The 20,938-nt window shown below is 58.9% G+C and overlaps 5 protein-coding genes across 7 annotated transcripts; 2 read left to right on the forward strand and 3 right to left on the reverse strand.

Annotated features, from left to right (window-relative positions):
• Window positions 1–527: 527 nt before the first annotated feature.
• WDR83OS (WD repeat domain 83 opposite strand) lies at window positions 528–1,975 on the reverse strand. Its single transcript, XM_019427602.2, has 4 exons — window positions 1,845–1,975; window positions 1,624–1,729; window positions 1,010–1,107; window positions 528–913 (listed from the first exon to the last, which is right to left on the reverse strand). The coding sequence occupies exons 1-4, from the start codon at window positions 1,892–1,894 to the stop codon at window positions 847–849; spliced, it is 321 nt and encodes a 106-aa protein (XP_019283147.1). The 5' UTR covers window positions 1,895–1,975; the 3' UTR covers window positions 528–846.
• Window positions 1,976–2,097: 122 nt separating this feature from the next.
• WDR83 (WD repeat domain 83) lies at window positions 2,098–6,001 on the forward strand. The gene is made up of 9 exons (XM_053898286.1): window positions 2,098–2,382; window positions 2,460–2,580; window positions 2,663–2,768; window positions 3,042–3,090; window positions 3,164–3,290; window positions 4,213–4,280; window positions 4,376–4,484; window positions 4,561–4,675; window positions 5,716–6,001. The coding sequence occupies exons 1-9, from the start codon at window positions 2,280–2,282 to the stop codon at window positions 5,863–5,865; spliced, it is 948 nt and encodes a 315-aa protein (XP_053754261.1). The 5' UTR covers window positions 2,098–2,279; the 3' UTR covers window positions 5,866–6,001.
• On the reverse strand, window positions 5,907–9,714 carry DHPS (deoxyhypusine synthase). 2 transcript variants are annotated; one of them, XM_019427595.2, is made up of 9 exons: window positions 9,508–9,714; window positions 8,766–8,930; window positions 8,210–8,331; window positions 8,032–8,128; window positions 7,865–7,951; window positions 7,228–7,333; window positions 7,045–7,148; window positions 6,187–6,312; window positions 5,907–6,102 (listed from the first exon to the last, which is right to left on the reverse strand). In XM_019427595.2, exons 1-9 carry the CDS (start codon window positions 9,712–9,714, stop codon window positions 6,007–6,009), a joined length of 1,110 nt encoding a protein of 369 aa, XP_019283140.1. In that variant the 3' UTR covers window positions 5,907–6,006. The 2 variants fall into 2 exon arrangements, with proteins under 2 accessions (XP_019283140.1, XP_019283139.1); XM_019427594.2 differs by having other exon boundaries at window positions 5,907–6,115.
• Window positions 9,715–10,375: 661 nt separating this feature from the next.
• Window positions 10,376–13,263, forward strand: GNG14 (G protein subunit gamma 14). Its single transcript, XM_053898287.1, is given in 5 exon segments — window positions 10,376–10,960; window positions 11,282–11,447; window positions 12,914–13,006; window positions 13,088–13,103; window positions 13,106–13,263. Coding segments are annotated over 4 exon segments (291 nt in total). The 5' UTR covers window positions 10,376–10,960; window positions 11,282–11,372; the 3' UTR covers window positions 13,213–13,263.
• Window positions 13,264–13,817: 554 nt separating this feature from the next.
• Window positions 13,818–20,904, reverse strand: FBXW9 (F-box and WD repeat domain containing 9). Of its 2 annotated transcripts, none has more exons than XM_019427593.2 (10): window positions 19,097–20,904; window positions 17,803–17,942; window positions 17,599–17,727; window positions 16,040–16,152; window positions 15,862–15,953; window positions 14,876–15,024; window positions 14,674–14,787; window positions 14,454–14,543; window positions 14,274–14,339; window positions 13,818–14,200 (listed from the first exon to the last, which is right to left on the reverse strand). In XM_019427593.2, exons 1-10 carry the CDS (start codon window positions 19,503–19,505, stop codon window positions 14,126–14,128), a joined length of 1,377 nt encoding a protein of 458 aa, XP_019283138.1. In that variant the 5' UTR covers window positions 19,506–20,904; the 3' UTR covers window positions 13,818–14,125. The 2 variants fall into 2 exon arrangements, with proteins under 2 accessions (XP_019283138.1, XP_053754260.1); XM_053898285.1 differs by having other exon boundaries at window positions 16,040–16,179.
• Window positions 20,905–20,938: the final 34 nt, after the last annotated feature.

The following is a 20,938-nucleotide window of genomic DNA, read 5'->3' on the forward strand; positions in this document are numbered from 1 at the left end:
AGGGTGTCCCATTGACCTTTAAGGCTGGGGTCTTGGAGGGACCTAGCTTGGCTAGGAGCAGGGGTTGATGGCGGTCCTGTTCTGTCCTACGAGGATTACGGATACGGGAACTGCCCTGAGAGTGCTGAGATTGGGAGGTATCCAGCCTAGTTGTTAAAGAAATACCCACGGTACTCAGGTGGGGAGTGACCAGTGGGGGAGGTCTCAGCCTTTCATGCTTTTCCCAGTCCCTGTCAGTCCATCCAGTTGGCTGATATTACCCAATTCGCCTGATAAGAAAATCAAAGCCCACATTCCTCAGGTCAGCAGAGCCCATGTGCTAAATTGCCAGAGAACAGGGGTCACTTCCCTGTCTCTAGCAGCTGACTTAAGTCACAAGGCTTGTGAAATAAGCAAGTGAACCACCAGAAGGCTCCAGGCTAGAGCCCCACCAAAGGCCTGATTGAGTGGAAGAGCTGGAGCCCACCCACCCCCCCCCCCCCAACGAGGAAGATCACCCACAATGCACAGAAAAGGAGGTCACAAAGAACAGCCAGAATGCAAAACTTTATTTAACTGGTTTCAACAACAATAACAACAAAACGAATGGATACACCTAGAAACATGGACAGCATCTCCCACCGCAGCAGGCAGGTTGGGGAAGGCAGGCAGGAGGGGTAGGCCCAGGGTATTCCCCTCTGCCCAGCAGAAGTGGAATCCCAGGGAAAGGGTCAGGTTCCCTCCAGCCAGCTGCGGGCCCTGAGACTACCGCATTCATGGAAGCCCAGGACAGCAGCTGAGGGCAGGAGGCTGGGCAGCCAGGGGCCAGGCCTGGGGGAAGGCAGACAGAGTGGTCCTAGGCTGACATCACCAGGGGGGCGTCATGGGCTGAGGGTTCTGCAGATATGACATCACCACGGCAGAGATGGACAGCCTGGGACAGGAGACAGGTGTCAGTCCAGGAGGGGTAGGCTTGGGTCCCCCACTCCCCGTTAACTCAGCAGTCCTCCTTCTCTAGGCCCAGACTCACATGAAGCTACTCATCATCTGTTTAGTGTCCTCAGAGCTCCGGGAGTTGGCAAAGCTGATGAAGGAACAGTAGACGGCGACCCAAGCGCACCACTTCAGCTAGGGAAAGGTAGGTGGGTGGGTGGGATTTGGTCAATGAAAGGCACACCAATGACCCCCCACCCCCACCCGCGGGGCATTACCAGGCACTGGTTCCAACCGACTGATTCCATCTGAAGCAGCTTGGACCTTGCCCCCAAGAGTCCCTCAGTCCCATTCCTCCTAGCCTACTCCAGGCACCCAGTGTTTGGTCCTACTCTCTCGGCGTGCGTCTCTGACCCCTCCACATACTCTCAGGCCCAAGAAGACTGGCCTCTAACACACCTCATGATGCTAAGAACCCCATCCTTCCGAGTCCCCTCCAAACCGCTTTAAAACCTGGCCCCCAACCTTAGACAGACCTCCCACGTACCCACCCAGACCCCTCGCTTCCCTCACATCCTCGCCTGGCTCAGCCCCGCCCCCCCGGCCAGGCCCCGCCCCCTCAGCGGCAGCCCCGCTGCTTTCCGAATCCGCTGCCCCGACAGGCTTCGCTGTCGGGCGGAGCTACGCCGAAGGAAACTCGGCGCCGCCCACCTTGAGCATGAGGCCGCACATGCTGAAGATCATGCCGAGCAGGTTCATGTAGTCTGGCGTCGGGTCGTCCAAGGCCGGGTTACACTCGCTCGGCGGGGGCTTGTACCTGCGGCAGGGTCAAGGGTCAGAGGCACTCAAGTCCCACCCCCGAGATGGACAAGCGCTTCCCTGGGCCTCGCCCCACAACCCGAGCCCCGTTCCCATGACGTGGGGGTCCTCACCTCAGCACTTTGTTCGGCCTCCGTGGGTCCGACATACTGTTAGTGGACATGGCGGGTCGGAGGTCGAGCCTCTTCCGCTGCGGGAGTTGCAGTTTCCGGCGCGGAAACGGAGGATGGCTTTTAGAGTAGCACCCACAGACTTCGAGCTTCCGTTCCCGGCGGCGGGGGCCAGGACTCCTCCCAGGCAGGGGACAGACAATTAGAAGAGACCAAAAATGTTCCTTGAAAACAAGAAGTGGGGAAAGAAACCTGGAAGCTGGAATCAGGCTCCAGTATTCCCAAAACTATCTTCAAGAAGCCAAACATCTGAACCGGAAGTGAGAGACAGGAAGTAGACCGCGGAAGACCACAAGGTTACACCCAAGCGTGGGTTCCGAGGGCTCGAAATCTTCGGTGCCAACCGATTTAGGGCGGTGGGGAAGGGTCCTGACACAAATGGCTTTCCCTGAGCCCAAACCGCGGGGCCCGGAGCTGCCGCAAAAACGAGTGAAGACGCTGGACTGCGGGCAGGGGGCAGTGCGAGCTGTACGATTTAATGGTGAGCTCCCTCTTCATTCCGTGTCCTCCTGCCTCCTGAGGCCCGCGGCCCTATAATCCCCTCCTGGTGTTCCCCAGTGGATGGCAATTACTGTCTGACGTGCGGCAGCGACAAGACCCTGAAACTGTGGAACCCGCTGCGGGGGACGCTGCTGCGGACCTACAGTGGCCACGGCTACGAGGTGCTGGACGCGGCCGGGTGAGCTGGGGGCCAGGCCGCGATACGGGTGCCGAGGTCGGGATCCGACGTCAACACTCACCTTCCCTCCTATGCCGTCTAGCTCCTTTGACAACAGCAGTCTCTGCTCCGGCGGCGGGGACAAGGCGGTGGTGCTGTGGGATGTGGCATCAGGGCAGGTCGTTCGCAAATTCCGGGGCCACGCGGGGGTGAGTACGAGCAAGGAGGGGCCTCATTAAGGCGTGGATGACGGAGAGGACCCGCATTATTGTGTAGCTGGTGACAGGGAACCTTTCCACCCCTACCCACTACAGAGCAAGCATCCTTTCCCCATGGCCCAGCATGCAGTTTCCCCAGAACCTTTCACCTCCCCTGTCTCTAGCCTTTGCCCTTGCCTTAACGTGCATTGGAACCCGGAACCCTGCCTTTATCCCAGTCCTCCAAAGTCCAGCCTCCTCTGAGTGGCAATTCCTGTTTCTCAGAAGGTGAACACGGTCCAGTTTAATGAAGAGGCCACGGTCATCCTGTCTGGTGAGTCTGGGGCCTAGGCAGGGTGCTGCCCCTGCAGCCCAAACCTGACCTCACCGTCATGCTGGCCTCACAGGCTCTATCGACTCTAGCATACGCTGCTGGGACTGCCGATCTCGAAGGCCTGAGCCAGTGCAGACGCTGGACGAAGCCAGGGATGGCATATCCAGTGTGAAGGTGTCGGACCATGAGATCCTGGCAGGGTGAGTGGAGCCCGGACCTCCTCACCCCTCCCGGGTGCCACGGGGGATCACCGCTGCCTCTCTGCTTAGATTGTAAATCTCCTCTTCTCCCCTCAGCTTACAGGGCCCTATACAGTCTGGTCTCTGCTGGTTTTTCAGCTTTTATTCATTCTTGGTCTCATTTCTCTTCATGTGCTAAGGACGCTCTCACCCCAGGACCTTTGCCTTTGCTCTTCCTCTACCTGGACTCCCTTTCTAATTACTCCTAGTGTTTTTTGAGCATCACCTGCATATGATTTAGTCAGTGCACACACAGCAGTGAATGAAATCGGGAAAAATCTCCACCCACATTGGGTTGGTATTCTAGTTGCGGGAGGCGAACAATTAAAATTCCCAAGCCCAAGCCCGGGTGCCCAAGTGTTGCCAAAAACCAGAGGAGTGCCATTCCCCCCTGTGGGGGCAGTTGGGGCTTCCCAGCCTATTGCTGGCCTGTTCCCACACGTCTCCTGGACCACAGACGTTTGTCTCCTTATCCTTCAAGTCCTAGTTTAGATGTCACCTCCTCGGAGAGGTCTTCCTAGATTACTCTCAGTCAGTGGGGCTTTACGATGGCAGAAAGTGCCCCTGGCTGGGTGGCAGCTGTGTCCCAAGGACTAGCCCAGAGAGCATGCTCAGTCGGTATCAGAAACAGGTGGAGTGGGTCCCGATTGGCCCTGGGTGTGTAAGTCTCAAAGCCAGCGTCTCGGAATTACACTCGTGAGTTCACTTTAGTGCATAGTTTCCACGGCTGGCCTTGAGTGTGAGCATGACAGTGAAGGGTACACAGGAAGGGCAAGCCCAGCCTTGCCCCCAGGGTCCTGGCAGGGTCAAGGAGGGTACTGGGACTGGAGCCATGGACCTACTGGCCCCGGGTGATGCTTCAGCTGCATCCATCCTCCTGCAGCTCCGTGGACGGCCGGGTGAGGCGCTACGACCTGAGGATGGGGCAGCTCTTCTCAGACTATGTGGGCAGTGAGTGTGGCCGGGCTGTGGGGCAGGCAGGGAAGGCGGGGGCAGCAAATGGGGCCCTGGTCTCACTCACCCGCACCCCTCCCCACCCCCCCCAGGCCCCATCACTTGTACCTGCTTCAGCCGGGACGGGCAGTGCACCCTGGTGTCCAGCCTGGACTCCACGTTGCGGCTTCTAGACAAGGACACCGGGGAACTGCTGGGCGAGTGAGTCCTCAAGGATGTGTCCCCCAGCCCCGCCCAGCCCCCAGCCCCAGCCCCTTCTGATCCCACTGACCCCTAGGTACACGGGCCATAAGAACCAGGAGTACAAGCTGGACTGCTGCCTGAGTGAGCGTGACACACACGTGGTCAGCTGCTCCGAGGACGGGAAGGTGTACTTCTGGGACCTGGTAGAGGTGAGCTTTCTCACCCCAGCTCTGTACCAGGGTGCCTCCATCACTCCCACACCGGGAAAAGGCAATGCTGTTAGAGCTGGGAGCTGGGAGGAGTGAGTGGCAGGATGAAGCAGGAAAGACATTCCCGGCAAAGGGAACTGTGTGCTTAGGCTTGGAGGTGTGGCCCATGTTGGTCAGGAGATACAAGTACTGTGGGGTCGTGGCAGCAGCTGCAGGGCCAGGTTAGCCAAGGTCACAGAAGCCAGGTTAACCAAGGCCACAGAAGCCAAGCTGAGATGGGGCTGTGGTTCAGGAAACCTGAGCTATCTCTGAGCATCCCTGCCGTTCCCAGTCCCCAACCCTGTGAGCCCTGTCCTGATGTGTCTGGTGGGGATGTCAGGCTGGGAACAGACAGTTCTGGCCTCATGGGGTCAGGGCTGAGGCTTGGCCAGGGAAAGTAAGCCCCCTAAGAGGATGGAGGAAACGGAGGGCGGGGGGGGGGGGGGGGGGCGGCGGGGGGGAGGGGGTGGCGCCTGGGAACTAAGAACACACCAGTGTTCTGCCTACTTCTCAAGAGTCTGGTAGACAGGAAGTCACCCTGAAGGGAAGGGCACACGCAGGGACATGTTTGAAGTGGGAAGAGAAATCTGGAGCCTGCTCGAGGGACCGTATGTGTTGAGCGAGGACTGTAAGGTGATGAAGGAAGTGAGCACGGAGGCTGCCCAGTGGGCCAGTAGAGTCTGGACGGTGGCAGCGTGGGGAGAGAAGCTGGGAAGAGACACAAGATTGGAGCAAGGTGGTGGCTGTGAATGTGGAGGGCATCCGCGGTCTGGACGTGGTCTAAAGGCAGAGCCAGGAGCACTTAGTGATAAAGGGGTGGGAGGTGTGAGAGAGAGAGACTCCCAAGGTCTCTGGCCCAGCACCTGGAGGGATGGAACGCCAGACGGGTTCATTTTGGGGCAGGTGAGGTTTGCGGTGCCGGGGAAGCGATCCGAGGCAGGTGGCTGGAGGTCAGGGGAGAGACCTGCACCGGTAACTGCCCCCCATCCTTCCCTCCACAGGGTGCCCTGGCACTGGCCCTGCCCGTGGGTCCTGGTGTGGTGCAGTCACTGTCCTACCACCCCCAGGAGCCCTGCCTGCTGACTGCCGTGGGGGGCAGCGTCCACTGCTGGCGGGAAGAGGCTTATGAGGCGGAGGGTGGCACGGGCTGAAGTCGGGGGACCCGCCACCACCAAGGGCACAGACTCCAGGCTCACAGAGACCATTTATTGGAGACCTGCTGCTGACCAAGGAGTGAGGGGAGAACTGCACGCTAATAAATAGAGGGGAGGCTTCGCTGGTGCGGTAGCCATTCAGTCCTCATTCTTCTCGGGCGTGAAGGCGTCCGACTTCTGGGCGAAGGTTTCGGCCACAAGCAGGGGGAAGACCAGGGAGGCATCGGCATAGACCTGCAGAGGGGATCTGGGTGAACCGCGGGGCCTGTGACCGCATTCTGGGAGACTGCGCCCCGCCCCCCAGCTGACCACCCTCACCTTGACAGGCTGTGCGTCCACCCGGATCTTGCCCCAGGAGACTGCTTCGTCTGGCCTGGCACCAGAATCCGAGCCGTCGAATTCCTGGGCCGTGTTGATGTAGACAGCATAGTCGGCCCCGTTCCGCTGTGGGGAGGGGCAAGGTGAGCTGGTCAGGCAGTCACTGGAGACAGGCAGGCAGAAAGACACGGACGCAGGGGACTAGCTAGAGGCTGAGGGATGTGTCCTGCATGAAGGAAGCCCTTAGTGGCCCCTTGCTTCAAAGGAAAGGCCCATGTCAATGCGTGGCCAGAGCTGCCCCCAACCCACCTGCTATCTAGCAACTACTCTCCTGCATCTGTTCAGCAGGGACTGCCACCAAATATACAGAAGACTCCCGCCCTGGTCCGGGTCCCATCACTGCTTACCCAGAACCCGCCGTTTGTTCCCCCCACAGAAGCCAGAGGGCGCCTGTGAGGACCCAAGTGGTGGCCCTGGAGGCCTGACTGGTTATTTACTTCCCGTTCCCCTTCGCCGGCCTCCTAAGTGTTCCTTGACTTAAATCAGGCACCTCAAAGCCTTTGCACTGGCTGTTTTCTCTGCTCACAGGTTGGATTTCCCAGAGCTTACCTTTTCTGAAGAGCACTCCTTTCTCTTGCCGATTGTCATCCCTCTTTTTTTCCCATAGCAGTTACTGCCACCTGACGTGCATGGCCCTGGTGTGCTGCCCTTCGCCCTGTCTAGAACCTCAGTCCGAGAGGGCAGAGATTATGGCCTGTCTAGTCCACGGTTGTCTCCCTGGCACATGGCACAGGCATGTCTGCATGGCAAGCCCAAGTGCCACCCTCGCTAGGGACCAGGTACTCTAACCCCACTCACCATGAGGTTGGCGTTGGCGATGTGGTGCTTGACCACACCCCCGCCCAGGATGATCATGCCGGTGCGCTTGGCAAAGATGGCCTGTGTGTTGATGAGCCTCAGGTCTGGGAGGAGAGCGCCGTGGTCAGGCTATGGGCCCAGCCAGCCCTCCTCCCCCACTCCTCCGTGGCCCCAGCACCTCACCCTCAACGATGTCCAGGACCAGGCCTGGCTTCTTGTAGGAATGGAAGAAGATCATGTCGCCCAGGGAGCCATCTGTGAGCGCTGGGCTCAACACGGGGATGTGGTTCTGGGAAACAGGAAGACAGGAGAGCAGCTGGGGCTCAGAGCCCAGGGTGGGCAGGCTGGTCCCCATCCCAGTGGGATCCCCTCCTCTCTGCCTGATTCTGGGCAGAGTGCTTAAGTTCCCTGGGCCTCTGTTTCCTCAACTAAAGTGCTGAGGCGGCACCTCCCTCACAGATGAAGAGGCATACGGGATGAAACCCCAGGCAAACGCTAAGGATCGTGTCTGACAAAGACTGGGAGCTCTCGTTATTCTGGCTGCTGGAGCTCAGCCTCTGAGGAGCGTGGGACCATGTGCCCTGCCCCATGAGGGTTTCGAGGCACGACCCCAACTGATCCCAGGTGGTCTAGGAATAGAGCCAGGATACCAAGACCACACTCTGGCTGTGCAACCTCAGACAAACCACCTAACCTCTGCATCAGGTTCTTCACCTAAAAGTGGAGATGACGAAAACCATTCTGGCTCCCCAGGTGGCTATGAAGATGCAACCAGCTAACACGTGCCCAGGCCTGGTATCTGCCCCACCCAGGCCCTCACCTTCTGGGCCCAGTAATACACGGATTCTGGGTTGTTGATCTCCTTGCCCAGCCGGGCGATCATCTTGGAAGGCGTCCACTTCACACCCTAGGAGGAGACCTTGGCTTCAAGCAGCAGTGCCTCCCCTGCCTCCTACCATGCCTGCCCCCAGGTCACTCCTGCCCCACCTCTGTGTTCTGCTCCAGCACCATCTGGTCCAGAATGGGCATCAACCAGTCCTCAAATTTGCAGTAATTGTCATTGGGCACCAGTAGGTTTCCAATCCTGCGAACATGAGGCATGTGGGCATCGGGTCCCAGGACCCTCAGCCCAGCTCCCTTGCCCAGCACCACTCAGGGTCTCCACCTGTTGATCCCGTTCTCGCGTAGCTCCTTCCCCCTGAGACTGAAATCGCCCAGGTACGTGGGTGCCAAGCACTTGATGAAATCTTCCTCCACACCGCCAGCTGTGGTCACTAAGACGTCCACCTGCAGCAAGTCAGTGAGGTTGGCCCGGGGAAGGGCCCTGTCCTCATCCCAGGCATGGCTCGTAATTCCCAACTCTCATCCAGTGACCCTTGGGGGAAGCTCTACTACAAAACAAAATTAGATCGTGTCCCTCTGCTTAAAACTGACTCAGTGGGGGGCACCTGGGCGGCTCAGTCAGTTAAGCGTCTGACTCTTGATTTCAGAGCAGGTCATGATCTCACAGTTCATGGGTTCAAGCCTCGCATTGGTCTCCATGCTGACAGTGGTGAACCTGCTTGGGATTCTCTCTCCTCTCTGCCCTTCCCCAGCTCACTCTCTCTCTCAAAATACATAAACTTAAAAAAAAAAAAAAAATGACCCTGTCTCCCTATGTCACTTAAATGATCGATAATCTTGCCCCTAAGACCAAGGCCACAATCCCACCAGGTCCCCACCATGTTGTGCTGCACGAGGTAACGGATGGTCTCACGGAGGCCTGAACTGATGAGATTGGATGTGTAGCCCAGAAAAATGGTGCAGCCAGTAAGTGGGCGGCGGCTCTGGGTCAAGTCTGCATGATGGTCTTCATCCTGCGACAGCGGCTCTAGTTTCTTCTCTATCTAGATGTAAAGGAGGGGTCAAGTCACCCTCACCCGCTGACCCCAAACTAGCCAGAGGACTCGCCCCCAGGTTCTGCCCACTCAGGGATGGGGGACCACTTCTACCTGGAATACCTGGAACCAGGGAACGAACGCCCCCTGTGCAGGCTCCTCCCCATTCACAGCCCAAATCTCAGGGCACACGCTCAGGTTTTACCCCTCTTTCAAGGAATTGGAGAGCATGACCTTTGCAGGCCCGGCCTCCTTCCCTATCGGAAAAAGCAAATCCGAGCTCAGACCCCGTCCTGACTCAGGCTCCTCCTCAACTGCACCGTCCAGAACTCTCATTGGTCACCTATAACCTGCCCCCTATCTAGAATCATTCGGAAAGTAGGACGCGATGAGGGTGCAGGAACGACGTCCTCTTCCCAGCGCAGAAACTCCCGCCCGGAACGGGCCCTGCCTCTCTCCACCTATCGGACCGCCCAACAAAGGACACTCCTCCTTCTCCAGGGAGCCCCCGCCCCCTTCAAGTGCTGCATTGCTGCTACTGGTGACCACGCCCCCTCCATCCAGGAAGTCCCGCCCCAGGCATCACCATGGCGTTGACTTGCTGCACTGCGCGCCCGAAGTTGGTGGCCTGGAAGCCAGTGGTGCCGAAGGCCTCCAGTAGCGCACGGTAGTCTACGCCGCGGTTGAAGTCGTAGCCTCGGACTTGGGCGCTCTCGGACGGCAGCGCCGAGCTGTGCTTCAGCACAGCGGCCAGCGCCGCTGCAGGTGCCTCCCCCTCCGGAGGACCCTCCATGCTCCTGCGGCCGCACTCTCAGATCACAGCCACCCCAGGCCAGGCCTCCAGCGGCCTCGAAACGCGCTAAGCCCCGGCACGCTCTTCTGTAAGACAGCGCAGGAAGTAGGGCTTCGGAGAACCTGCCGAAGGGGACGGGAAGTTGCTTGGTCACATGACTCTCTGTGACTTCCGTAATCCAGGACGCGTCCATCTTTGCGCGTGCGTTCCGTAATACGGAAGCCGCGAGGAGCCGGTGATCCCTTTCGCCCCTTGTCAGCCCGAGATGAAGAGTCCTACTTTTACTGCCGCCTGCTGGACACCCACCGCGTTGCGCGGCGCTCTCCCGTTCGTTTCTGTCCCGTCGGGGGAAAAGGATGGCTTCTTAGACGTCGCCCTTGGACAGGATTCGAGTCATCAGGAGATGTCAGATAGTTTCTGCCTCTGGGCGTCTCTCATCAAACGGTTTAGTGATCCCTGTTCGTGCCTCACAGGTCTCCAGAGACTCCACAAGCTACCTAACTCTCTGATCTTCCCCTGGCAGCAGCGGCTGTCGCTTCTTCCGGGAAGCCTTCCCTGACCTTCCTCAAAGTAAGGGACCTCCTCTGGGATCCAAGGCTGACGTCTCCCTCCAGCAAGGCTGTGAGACCTTCGAAGGCGGGGTCTGTATCTTAACGGGTCCTCAGAGTCCTGGACTGGGTCTGGTCCCCCAGGGGGATTCTTTTAACAAGTCACTCTACAATTTATGAAGTCTGTACTATACGTTGAGCCCTGTGTGTGGCGCGGCAGCTTTATCAGTGAATGAGATGCAGTCCCTGCCCTACTGGAGTCCACAGTTCGGGGAGCTAGAAAGGTAACAACGATAGCGGTAAGTGTTATTGAGGATTCAGAAATGATGTGTCTTTGAATTAGGGATGGATGGAGGGGTAACCGGTGGCCTTATTTGCAGGGACAGGTAGTTAGGGAAGGACACCGAGGAGGTGACATTTGAGCCAAGGCCAGAAGGCCAAGAAAGTCCCCATATGTGAAGATTTGGGGAGGCCGTTCCCCCATCGTCCCCCGTTGGTAAAGAAACCTTTGCCAGTGCAAAGGTCCTGAGGCCAGAGATTAGCCTACTTAATTGGAAGAAGAGACCATCTTTGACAGTCTCCACTTGGATCTCAAACTCACCACCTCAGTCCCTCTCCTCCTAACTCTGATCTCCCTGAAGTCTTCCACACCTCAACAAAGAGCCCTCAACTCAGCAAATGAGCGCTCCACACACCTGGTACGTTCAAAACCGGGGAATTGAACTTGATGTCTCCCCTTCTCTCACACCCACATCCATCCCTCAGCACAGCCACCAAGGGCTACCCACAAAGGAGGTCCCAAATCCAGGTGTTTTTTTTTTTTTTTTAAATAGAATTGACATAGCACATTATATTAGTTTCAGGTGTGCAACTCAATGGGTCTTTGTATCCAGGTGCTTCTCATTCTCAGCCTCCACGCTGGGCTACCGTCCCTCTGATTCATCTTCCAGCTGTGGCCAGAGAGCTCATTAAACAGAAGCCAGACACATCATTCCTTTTTAAATGTTGTTATTGTTTAGAGAGCGACAGCGCGAGAGCGGGGGGAGAGGGGCAGCAGGAGAGAGCGAGAGATCGAATCCCAAACAGGCTCCACGCCCAGCACGGAGCTCGATGCAGGGCTTCGTCCCGCGACCCTGGGACCGTGACCTGAACCGAAATCAAGAGTCAAACACTCCACTGACTGAGGTAGCCAGGCGCCCCCACCGTGGTAAAATGTATATAACAAAATCTATTATCATAATCATTTTTAAATGTTTATTTTTGAGAGACAGAGCAGGAGACGGGCAGAGAGAGAGGGGACAGAGGATCCCAAGCAGGCTCCGCACAGACAGCAGAGAGACCTAGCTGAAGTAGGACGCCCAGGCGCCCCTATTATCATAATCACTGTAAAGCGTACGGTTCCATGGCATTAAGCACATTCACACTGTTGTACAAACATCATCACCATACATTTCCAGACCCTTCTCATCTTTCCAAACTGAAACTCTGCCCCAGGAAACACTAACTCCTCACCCTTCCCCCGGCCCCTGGTTCCCACCATCTGCTTCCTGTCTCTATGGATTTGACTCCTCTAGGGACCTCACATAGACGGGATCGTACGTTATCGGTCATTTTGTGACTGGCTCATTTCACTTAACATAATGTTCTCAAGGTGCATCCGTGTTGTAATGTCATTTTTTACCAGATCCCGCTGGATGCCTTGAGAAGGGCGGTGGGGAGCGGGGGCAGTGGGGAAGGGAAGAGCAGGGGAGACCAGAGCAGAGGTAACTGCACAGGTCCGAGCCGGCAGAGGTGGGCGCAGGACCTGGGAGATGCCAACAGGTGTGGAGAGAAGTGACCAGACTGAGAACCTAATTTGAAGTTGATCTGAGGGTTCCTGGGAAAGGATCAGATGTGGGGACACCAGAAAGGGAGGATTAAAGGGGTTCAAGATTTGGGCCAGGGCAGTTAGGTGGATGGTGGTGAACTTGGGGGCAGAAGATCTGGGGCGGGGGGGAGAGGATAATCTGGACCCCAGCTTTGGCCGAGTTAGATGAGAGACCCCCGAGACATCAGTGTGACCGACTGAAGAGCAGGAAGCTCTTTGGGCAGGTCTGAAATCAGGGACGGGGCTGGGATGGGGACAGGTGGAGCCATCAGCATAATCTGTGGGTAAGATCCCGGGGGTGAGTGTAGATGGGGGGGAGAGGCGGGCCCGCACCTGAGCCAGGGTACACTCTATACACGGTGGGGAGCAGAGGCCGGGAACCCCGCCTTCCCCTTAGCCAAGGTGACATGTGACACCAGCGCAGCCACTGGGCCCCCTGGGGCAGGGACCCCCCTCAGCTGAGGCAGCTGCTGCCGCTGACATTTCACTCCACGAGTGTCCAGGCTTCAAAGTCTCTGCAGGGGTGGGGGAGGAGAGGAGGGGGCTGAGAGGCCGGGCTGGCAAGGGAGGGAGCCAGAACCGGGCCGCTGGAGGATTGAGCCGCCGGGAATCCGCCGGAGTCCTCAGCTGAAGTATGTGGTCCTGGCGGGGCTTGGGGAACCGCCACCCCCTTCCCACAGTCCCCAGAGGACGCAAGAGGTGTTTGGGAGACTCTCAGGTAGCCCCTAGGGCTCAAGGTCTGGAATCGAGCCCACTCCCTACGACCCTGCTCACTTTCGTGCAGATGTCCAGCAAGGTGGCCATTGGCAGCGACATCGGGCAGGCCCGCCGGGCCGTGGAGCAGCTGCGGGTGGAGGCGGGCATCGACCGCATGAAGGTGAGGACCAGGGCGGCATGGGCGTGTCCGGGAGAGGGGGCGGGCGGACAGCCCGGGGCCAGCTGACAGGCTGGCCCGCAGGTGTCCAAGGCGGCCGGCACCTGCTGCAGTTCTGCGCGGAGCAGGCCAAGAGCGACCCCTTCCTTGTGGGCATCCCGGCTGCCACCAACCCCTTCAAGGAGAAGAAGCCCTGTGCCATCTTGTAACTCACGGCCCCGACCGCCCAGGAGGCCTCAATAAAAAGGAAGTGAATGATCCTCGGGACGTGGCTTGGCCAGGCTTCACGGGGACAGAGAGGGACCACAGACTCGCACCCCCCCCCCCACCCCCCGCACACCCGGCCCAGCCTCCCTCCCCCACCCACCCCAGGGTCACGGCCACAACAGCACACACACACCTGGACTCCCGGATGGAAGGGCGTGCACCACCCCCACCCTGCACCTCTGGGGCAGCACTAGCAGATTCCCCCTCCCGCTGCACATACACACCTAGGGTCGGGGTCCCGCTCTACATGCCGACACACATCACGCACGCCTTCACGTCACACGCGCCCACAGGTGCCGTCGTACAGATGTGCGCACGTCCTCAAGGGCCTCCTCCCTCACACACACCCACATCCGCCAGCACACAGATGTGCGCAGACAGGGTCACCTCCCTAGTGACACCCGGACACACGTGATCACAGAAATGCACTCGAGCGGGCACAGGCGCCCGCAGACGTAAGTAGTGGCTGCCAAGGCTTTCACGGCCGTCTCGCAGACCCCCCCCTGCCCCCCCCCCGCCCCGAGCAAGCACAGGCAGAGCCCTCGGGTGACACCAGTACATCAAGTTTATTTCTCCTTTGCTCTCCAGGGAGAGCAGGTGTCCAAACCGTAACAAAAACTGGGCCCAAGGGAGGGGAGCAAGCAGTCCCCTGGGTGGGCCTGAACGGCAGCCTCACCTTCCCTGGCGCGGGGCGCAGCCCGGGGACACTGCCTAACCGTGGCCCGGACTCCTCGGGCCCCAGGCCTTTGGGACAGGGCGGAGGCGGCACCGGCGTGGGGGAAGGTCCCCCGAGAACAGAAGCCCTGGCCCAGCCTGCGGGCCGGCAGACCCACATCCACATCCACGTCCGCCTGCTCAGGCCTGCAGCCGCCAGACCTCCAGCGATAGACCCCCAGAGGCAGCTACCACCAGGTTGCCCTCGGCACAAATCTGGGAGGGCGGGGACAGAAGTAGTCAGGGCCGTTCTGGGCAGCTGGGGAGGGTGCACAGGGCAGGGCCTTACCCCGTTTAGCACATTGTTGTGGCTTCGGGTGCAGATGGTCCTCGGTGGATCCGTGGGCACGTGCACCTGGTGAGGGGCGATGGGCAAAGGTCAGGAAGTGCACCTCTGACCGGCGGTGGGGGGGGGGGGGGAGGGTGGAGGGGGGGCAGGGAAGGGTGGGGGCCTGTCTTGGGGCCTCACCCGGATGGTCTTGTCGGTGGACGTGGTGTACAAGGCCCCCAGTGAGTGTTTGATGCCTGTGATCTGAGACCTGTGGCCCACGTCAAAGGACTGCGGAAAAGAGGGACAGGTGACACTCAGGTAAGGGCTCTCCCAACGCCAGCCCGACAACCACCCAGGGGTCGAGAGGTAGGGAGGAGGCCCAGGGACGGTTGGGCAAGGGGCAAGAGCCCCGGCAGACCCGGACGAGTTGGAAGCAGCCACTGTGGTTGGCGAAGACGTGCAGCAGGCCCTGGTTGTCACCAGCCCAGAGCTGGGGCTCCCGGTAGGACATGCAGAGCAGGTAGGAATCCAGCTGTGGGAGGGACGCGGGACACGGCAGCTCAGGCCAGGCCAGGCCATGCCGCAGCCCCCGTCCCTCCAGGCCGCAGGGGAGGGCGCACCTGCAGTCGCTGCAGGACGCTGTTGGCCCGGCGGTCGAACACCACGAGTGTGTGGTCCTCGCTGCCCGAGATGATGTGACGGTCGTCCGCCAGCAGCGCCAGCACCGCGCTGGAGTGCAGCCGCCTGCTCTTCAGCAGCGCCGGGCCCGCTTCGCGAGTGATGCAGGGAGGAGGGAGACGTCAGCGCCCCTCGGAGGGGGCCCCAGGCCCCTCCCCACTCGGCTGAATCCTTGGTCTGCCCCGCCCACCCGCATCCTGCAAGTGGTCCCGTCTTTCTCTTCTCCTGTCCCGTCTGGATCTGGGCCATCCAGGACCCCCAAGTCTCTGCCCTCCCATCTCCCATCGCAACCCCATCTGCTCGCAGTGCAGAGCAGACCTCTGCAAGTCCCAGCATAAAACGCTTCCTCCTGCCGACTGATTGGAGACGAGTCCCACCATCACCCATCACCCTGCTCTGGCTGTGCCTGGGCCAAGAGCCCCAGCCCTTCAAGTAAAAGAAGAATAAATAGACAACAGAAGAGGCTCATATGCTGGGCAGTGTTTATCCTAGGCTTTTTATGTGAACATTTACTCCACCAAGGCTCTTACTGTCCTCTCCTCCAATTAACCCTAGGGGGCTGGAGTCATTATCCACATTTTACAGATGGGGAGACTGCGGTTCGAGCTTGAGAGCGAGGAAGTGGCGGACCCAGGATTCTCGGGGGCTGTTCCACCTCCCACAGCATCGAGGCTCAGAGGCCCCTCCTCCGGAGCCTTCCCATCCTTCGCCGCAGGCGGAAGGGGGCTTCTGCCCCAACACCCGGCCCCCCCACCAGTTGCCTTGGTTGCCCCCAGCACAGCCCAGGCCACTCTTGAGTGGTCAGCCTCTGGTTGTGACTATCGTCCCAGCCAGGCTGTGAGGTTCAAGTGTCTCCTTCCCCGGCATGACCCTGGAGACCCCAGGCGGCCCTGCTCTCCCCACCTAGGCCCCAGGGCCCCTAGCCCACCTCTGGGGTCGTAGACGGTCACCTTCTTGTCATAGGTGCCAGTCACCAGGATGTCAGGCCGGTAGGACAAACACAGCACGGCCGCCTTGCCCCTGGGAACACACGGACCGCAAGGTCGGGGCTGCGACTGCGCGGCACCCGGCCCTGCCCTGCCCCCGCTGCCCAGGACCCCACACACTTTATCTCGCCGAACTGCTGCCCGTCTGCTGCCATGTCCCAGAGCTTCACCGTGCTGTCCCAGGAACCGGAGCACACGCGGTGGTCCAGCGCTGCCAGCGACCACACCCAGCCCTGCGGACCAGACCTGCGATCATCCCCCTCTCAGAGGTAATAAAATTTAGGGTCAGAGGACGGAGACAACTGACCCAGAGACCCAGAACAAGTCAGCTCCAAGTAGAGGTTAGGACTTAGGTCCGTGGGTCTGACTCCAGAGCCCGGGGGGAACACACCCACACAGAATATTCCTAAATCCCTGTGAGACTCAGCAGAAGTGGTGGTTTGAGGCCACCTAACAATGCGATTAAGAACGGGGCCTCCACTAGGGGCGCCTGGGTGGCTCAGGCGGTTAAGTGGCCGACCTCAGCTCAGGTCATGATCTCGTGGTTTGTGGATTGGAGCCCTACATCGGGCTGCGTGCCAACAGCTCAGAGCCTGGAGCCTGCTTCGGATTCTGTGTCTCCCTCCCTCGCTCTCTGACCCTCCCCCGCTCCTGCTGTCTCTGTCTCTGAAAAACAAGCAAATGTTAAAAAAAAAATTTTTTTAATTAAAAAAAAAAAAAAATGGGGCCTTCACTCCGTGGCCTGGGCAAATGAAGTACCCTCCTTCAGTTTCTTCATTGAGAAGATGGGCACAAAAAACAGCCCCTGTCTCAGGAGCTAACATGCACAAAGCACTGGCTGGTGACTAACTCCCCCCCACCCCCCCGCCAGACTCTCTGAGGACAGTACTGTAATTGTGTCCCATTCTACAAATGAGACTGGAGCACAGAGAGGTTGCATCCCATCCCTAAGGTCACACAGCCAGAAAGTAGCAGAGTGGGGATTTGAACCCAGTAGCCTGGCTCTGAGACCAAGCTCCTGGCCACCTGCCTAGACCACCTCAATGACTGGTGGAGGTGCCCTCCCCAGCCATTTCTCACGAGATGCCAGCCATGCTCAGAGCTTCGTGATCCCCGCCGGCAGCCTCGTAACTGCCACCTGCCGTGCCCTGTGCCTCTCAAGGTCTGACTGACGACCACCGAGCGCCTGCGGTGTGTCCCAGCCTAAGCGAAGCTCTTCGTGTGCGTTCATCCCATTCATTCTCATCCGGACCCCACACAAAGTAGAAACGGAGGCCCAGAGAAGCCCTACGTCTCATCTAATGTCACACTAACAGTAGCAGAGCAAGATTTAAATCTCTGAGGTCCAGTGCCAAAGAAAACTCACGCCCTTAGCCACGGCGCCCTACCCAGGCTTCTCCCCTCCTACCCCTGTCTGGCCTCCTTTTTTATTTTTTAATATCTATCTATTTCTCTCTCTCTCTACCTGAGAGGGAGAGAGAGAAAGAGCTCAAGGAGGGGCAGAGACTCCCAAGCAGGCTCTGCGCTGCCAGTGCAGAGCCCAGTGAAGCTCAAACTCAGGAACCGTGAGATCATGACTGGAGCCGGAATCCAGAATCGGACGCTCAACCGACTGAGCCCCCCCCAGGCAACCTCCCCCCCTTTTAAAAATATTTATTTATGGCCTCCCAGCCCCTCACCTTGTGGGTGCTGTTCTTCTGGGTGCCCAGGGCCTTGACTAGAACTCGGCTGGGCTCCACCCCGAGCTGCCGCAGGTCCCACAGGTTGACGTTGCGATCTCGGGAGCCTGACAGACAAAGCGTCCCGCCCTGGAAGAGAGTGAGGCGGTGTTGTCGGGGTCACCCTAGCCCACCCCTGCCTGCCCCCCACCGCCCCTGCTTCACCTGGAGCAGCAGCACGGAGTCGATGGAAGCAAAGTGTCCGTCGGCCAGGCAGAAGTACTCGGCCCAGCGCCCGTCCTCGGCCCAGCGCGACAGGTGTTGCTCCAGCTCAATGCAGGCCGTCGGCCAGTCAAAGTCCTCCTCTGTGGGGCACCGTGAGCACAGTCCCCAGTGGGCAGGAATCCCGACATCCACACCAGCTCCAAGCCCACCTCTGGCTTCCGGGAAGCCCGACCTTCACCAGACTTGGAAACCGCACCCCCCTCCCCCCGTCCCCGCCCCGGGAGCCCTCACCCCACCCAAGGAGGCCCGGGATCTAGCTTTGGGACCACCAGCCCACCAGCCTTCCAAGCGGGTCTAGAACAACTCACCCCAGTTTCCAAAAATTGGGTAACTGGAGACTCAGTGCCGCTTTCCCAGGCCTCAGCAGCCCCCCCCCCCCCCAACCCTGAGGATAGTAGCCTCAGGACGTGAAGGTCCTGCCTCAACCCTCAGGCTAAGCCTCGGAACTAGGACTTTTTGCCTCAATGATCTTAACCAGACCCAATGAAGTGTTGTCAAATTAGTTATCTGTAAACTTGGGAGCTCGGTCAAGATGTAGAACTCAAGCCCCAGGTGCAGAGAGTCAGTGGTATAATGGGGCTCCAGCAACAATGTTTATCAAGCTGTTCAGAAAAGTCCCATCAATTCAAGGTCACCAAAGCTGTCTTATCCCCCAGGGACCAATGACCTCAGGGACAGGACGAATTACCACCAGCCCTTGCCTAAGATCAGGCTAGACCCTGGGCTTGGGGATCTGTGATTGTGGGTATCCTAACCTCTAAACTCTAGATTGGGTTCAAGGGTTGCAGCTCTGGACCTTTAGACCATTCCTCACTCCTACCTAGGTCAAGACTCTAAGAGTGAGGGGCTTTGGATCACCAGTTGCTAGCTCAGCCTCTATACTCAGAGGAGTCTTTGGCTTACCCTGAGCCCCCAAGAGAGTCCAGAAGCTGAGACTTCAAGTCCCTGTGTCAACCACCGGACCCCAAGCCTGAGGATCCTTGGGTCCTGAGTTCAGGGACCCCAACCCCCCAGGATAAATCTCCACAGCCCCGGAACCCCAAGCATCTGGTTCACGGTCCACCCGGAAGGTCAGGGGCTTTGGCACCATCGGTAACTACCTCAGTCAGCCTCCACCCAAGCCGGAACAACCAGGAAGCCTGCTGCAGGGCTCTGCTCACAGCACCCCAGGTATCTAATCCCCCGCCCCAAACCCAATCTGGGCAGCTGACCCCGGCCCCCCAGGCGCGCGCACCTTCCACCACTGGGTAGGGCGCGCGTACGCGGCGCTGCGCGCGTAGTCTCCAGGTGACATGGTCACGCACGAGGTCGCGCAGCGTGTGGCACACGCGCGGCAGGACGTGGAGCACCAGACGCGCGTCTAGGTAGGCGCAGATCTCGAGCAGCAGCTCCGGAGGAAGGCTCAGCAGGCCCGGGACGCCCACGGGCGGACCCTTGGACGCCGCCCGCGGCTCCAGGGCGCCAGGGGACGCGACCGGAGCCGACAGCAAAGGCGCGCGCGGGAGCGCCTGCCCGACTTTCGGCGGACTGAGCACGCGGGCCACGTAAGCCTCGGCCTGCGCGTCGGGGTCGGGCTCCGGCTCCGGGTCCGAGTCATCGTCCCAGGCGCGGGGATCGTCGCGAGGCCCTGGGGGAAGCTCCATGGCGACCGAGTGGGCGCGGCCAGCCCGGCCCTGTCAGCCGACGGCCCCGCGTCCCGTCTCCTAGGCAGCGCGAAGGCACTTCCGGCGCCGCTTAATGATGTTGCAGCGCCGACCGGAAGCGAGTGGCGCGCGCGGAAACCGGCCGGACCGTAGGACCCCACTGTTTTGAGGGCTCCCACGGTGCAGCTCCGTGGGCCCTGGGCTGGAAAATGTAGGTTCCTGCAACCAGCGTTTGTTAAACAGGCATCTGTGGCGGTCCTGATACAGACGGCCAGCCGACTCCGGTTTGACGCGGCTCGGCCAAAGGCATCGCTCACAGGAGACACCGGGCTTAGAAATGCAGTCTCTCTTCTGAGTTCAAAGTCTGGGGCTTTTATAGGGACTTCAACTCCTGTCTCTCCTTCCGGAGCCAGAAAGGTGCAGTTGTACTGCAGAGTCCCCGGTGAAACAAACCTCTGAATTCCCTATAATCGTTATTTCTCTCTTACTTACTGAAAGCCTCTCTTGAGCCAGGCGGTGTTAACCGAGCCACATAAATATCCCAGAACACTTGCTGTTTTTCTCTGCCTCACTCTTTTTTAAATGTTCATTTATCTTTGAGACAGAGGGAGAAAGAGAGAGTGCAAGCGGGGGAAGGGCAGAGAGGGAGACGCAGAATCGGATGCAGCCTCTGGGCTGTCAGCACAGAGCTCCATGCGGGGCTTGAAATCAGGAGCCTCGAGATCATGACCTGAGCAGAAGTCGGATGCTTAACCGGTTACCACCTTCACAGTGAGGCCTCCCCACAGTACCCTACGGTAACACTGACCATTTTCCCAATGTTCTTTCCCCTCCCCTCTTTTTCTCTATGGGACAGATGACTGTTGCACTGCTTATCTCCTGTGCCCTCGCTAAAAATGTATGTTGAATGGATGCCGGATGCATGTCCGTGTCCGCTTTTCTCCCCCAAGATGATGCACGTGACTTTGGGCCCTATTGAGGTTGCAACAAGATTGTATTCTGAGGCTGTGTGTCCCCAAGAGCTTAGCAGTTTTTCATTTGCCTCAGTAACGGTCACTCATACTTACTTATTACACCTCCAAGAGGCCCGGTGCCGAGCTTTTTATAAAAACATCTAACCTGCCCCATGACCCGGAGTGGTGGGGTTAGGCGGAGAGGAGTGCTGCAAGGCTTTGCCCCTTAGTTTGGTCTAAGGCGGATGGGGATCTGCAACACTAAAGGCTCCCTTTTACTGAATTCAAGAGACCTGTAATTACATTCTGGAGAACACACTACACGTGTGTGTTAGGACATTTAATCTTAGTCATTCCCTTTCACCTTTCCATTTCACTGGGAAGAAAGGGGAGAGGCTCCAGGTACCAAGAAACGTACGCTGTTAATGCTTACCTACTTCCCTACTCCGCCAATGATTTCCTGAGTCCTGTGCATCCCTA

The sequence above is a fragment of the Panthera pardus genome, unplaced genomic scaffold (genome assembly GCF_024362965.1).
Source record: "Panthera pardus isolate Hobbes unplaced genomic scaffold, ASM2436296v1 HiC_scaffold_8, whole genome shotgun sequence".
In the NCBI taxonomy this organism is placed as follows: domain Eukaryota; kingdom Metazoa; phylum Chordata; class Mammalia; order Carnivora; family Felidae; genus Panthera; species Panthera pardus.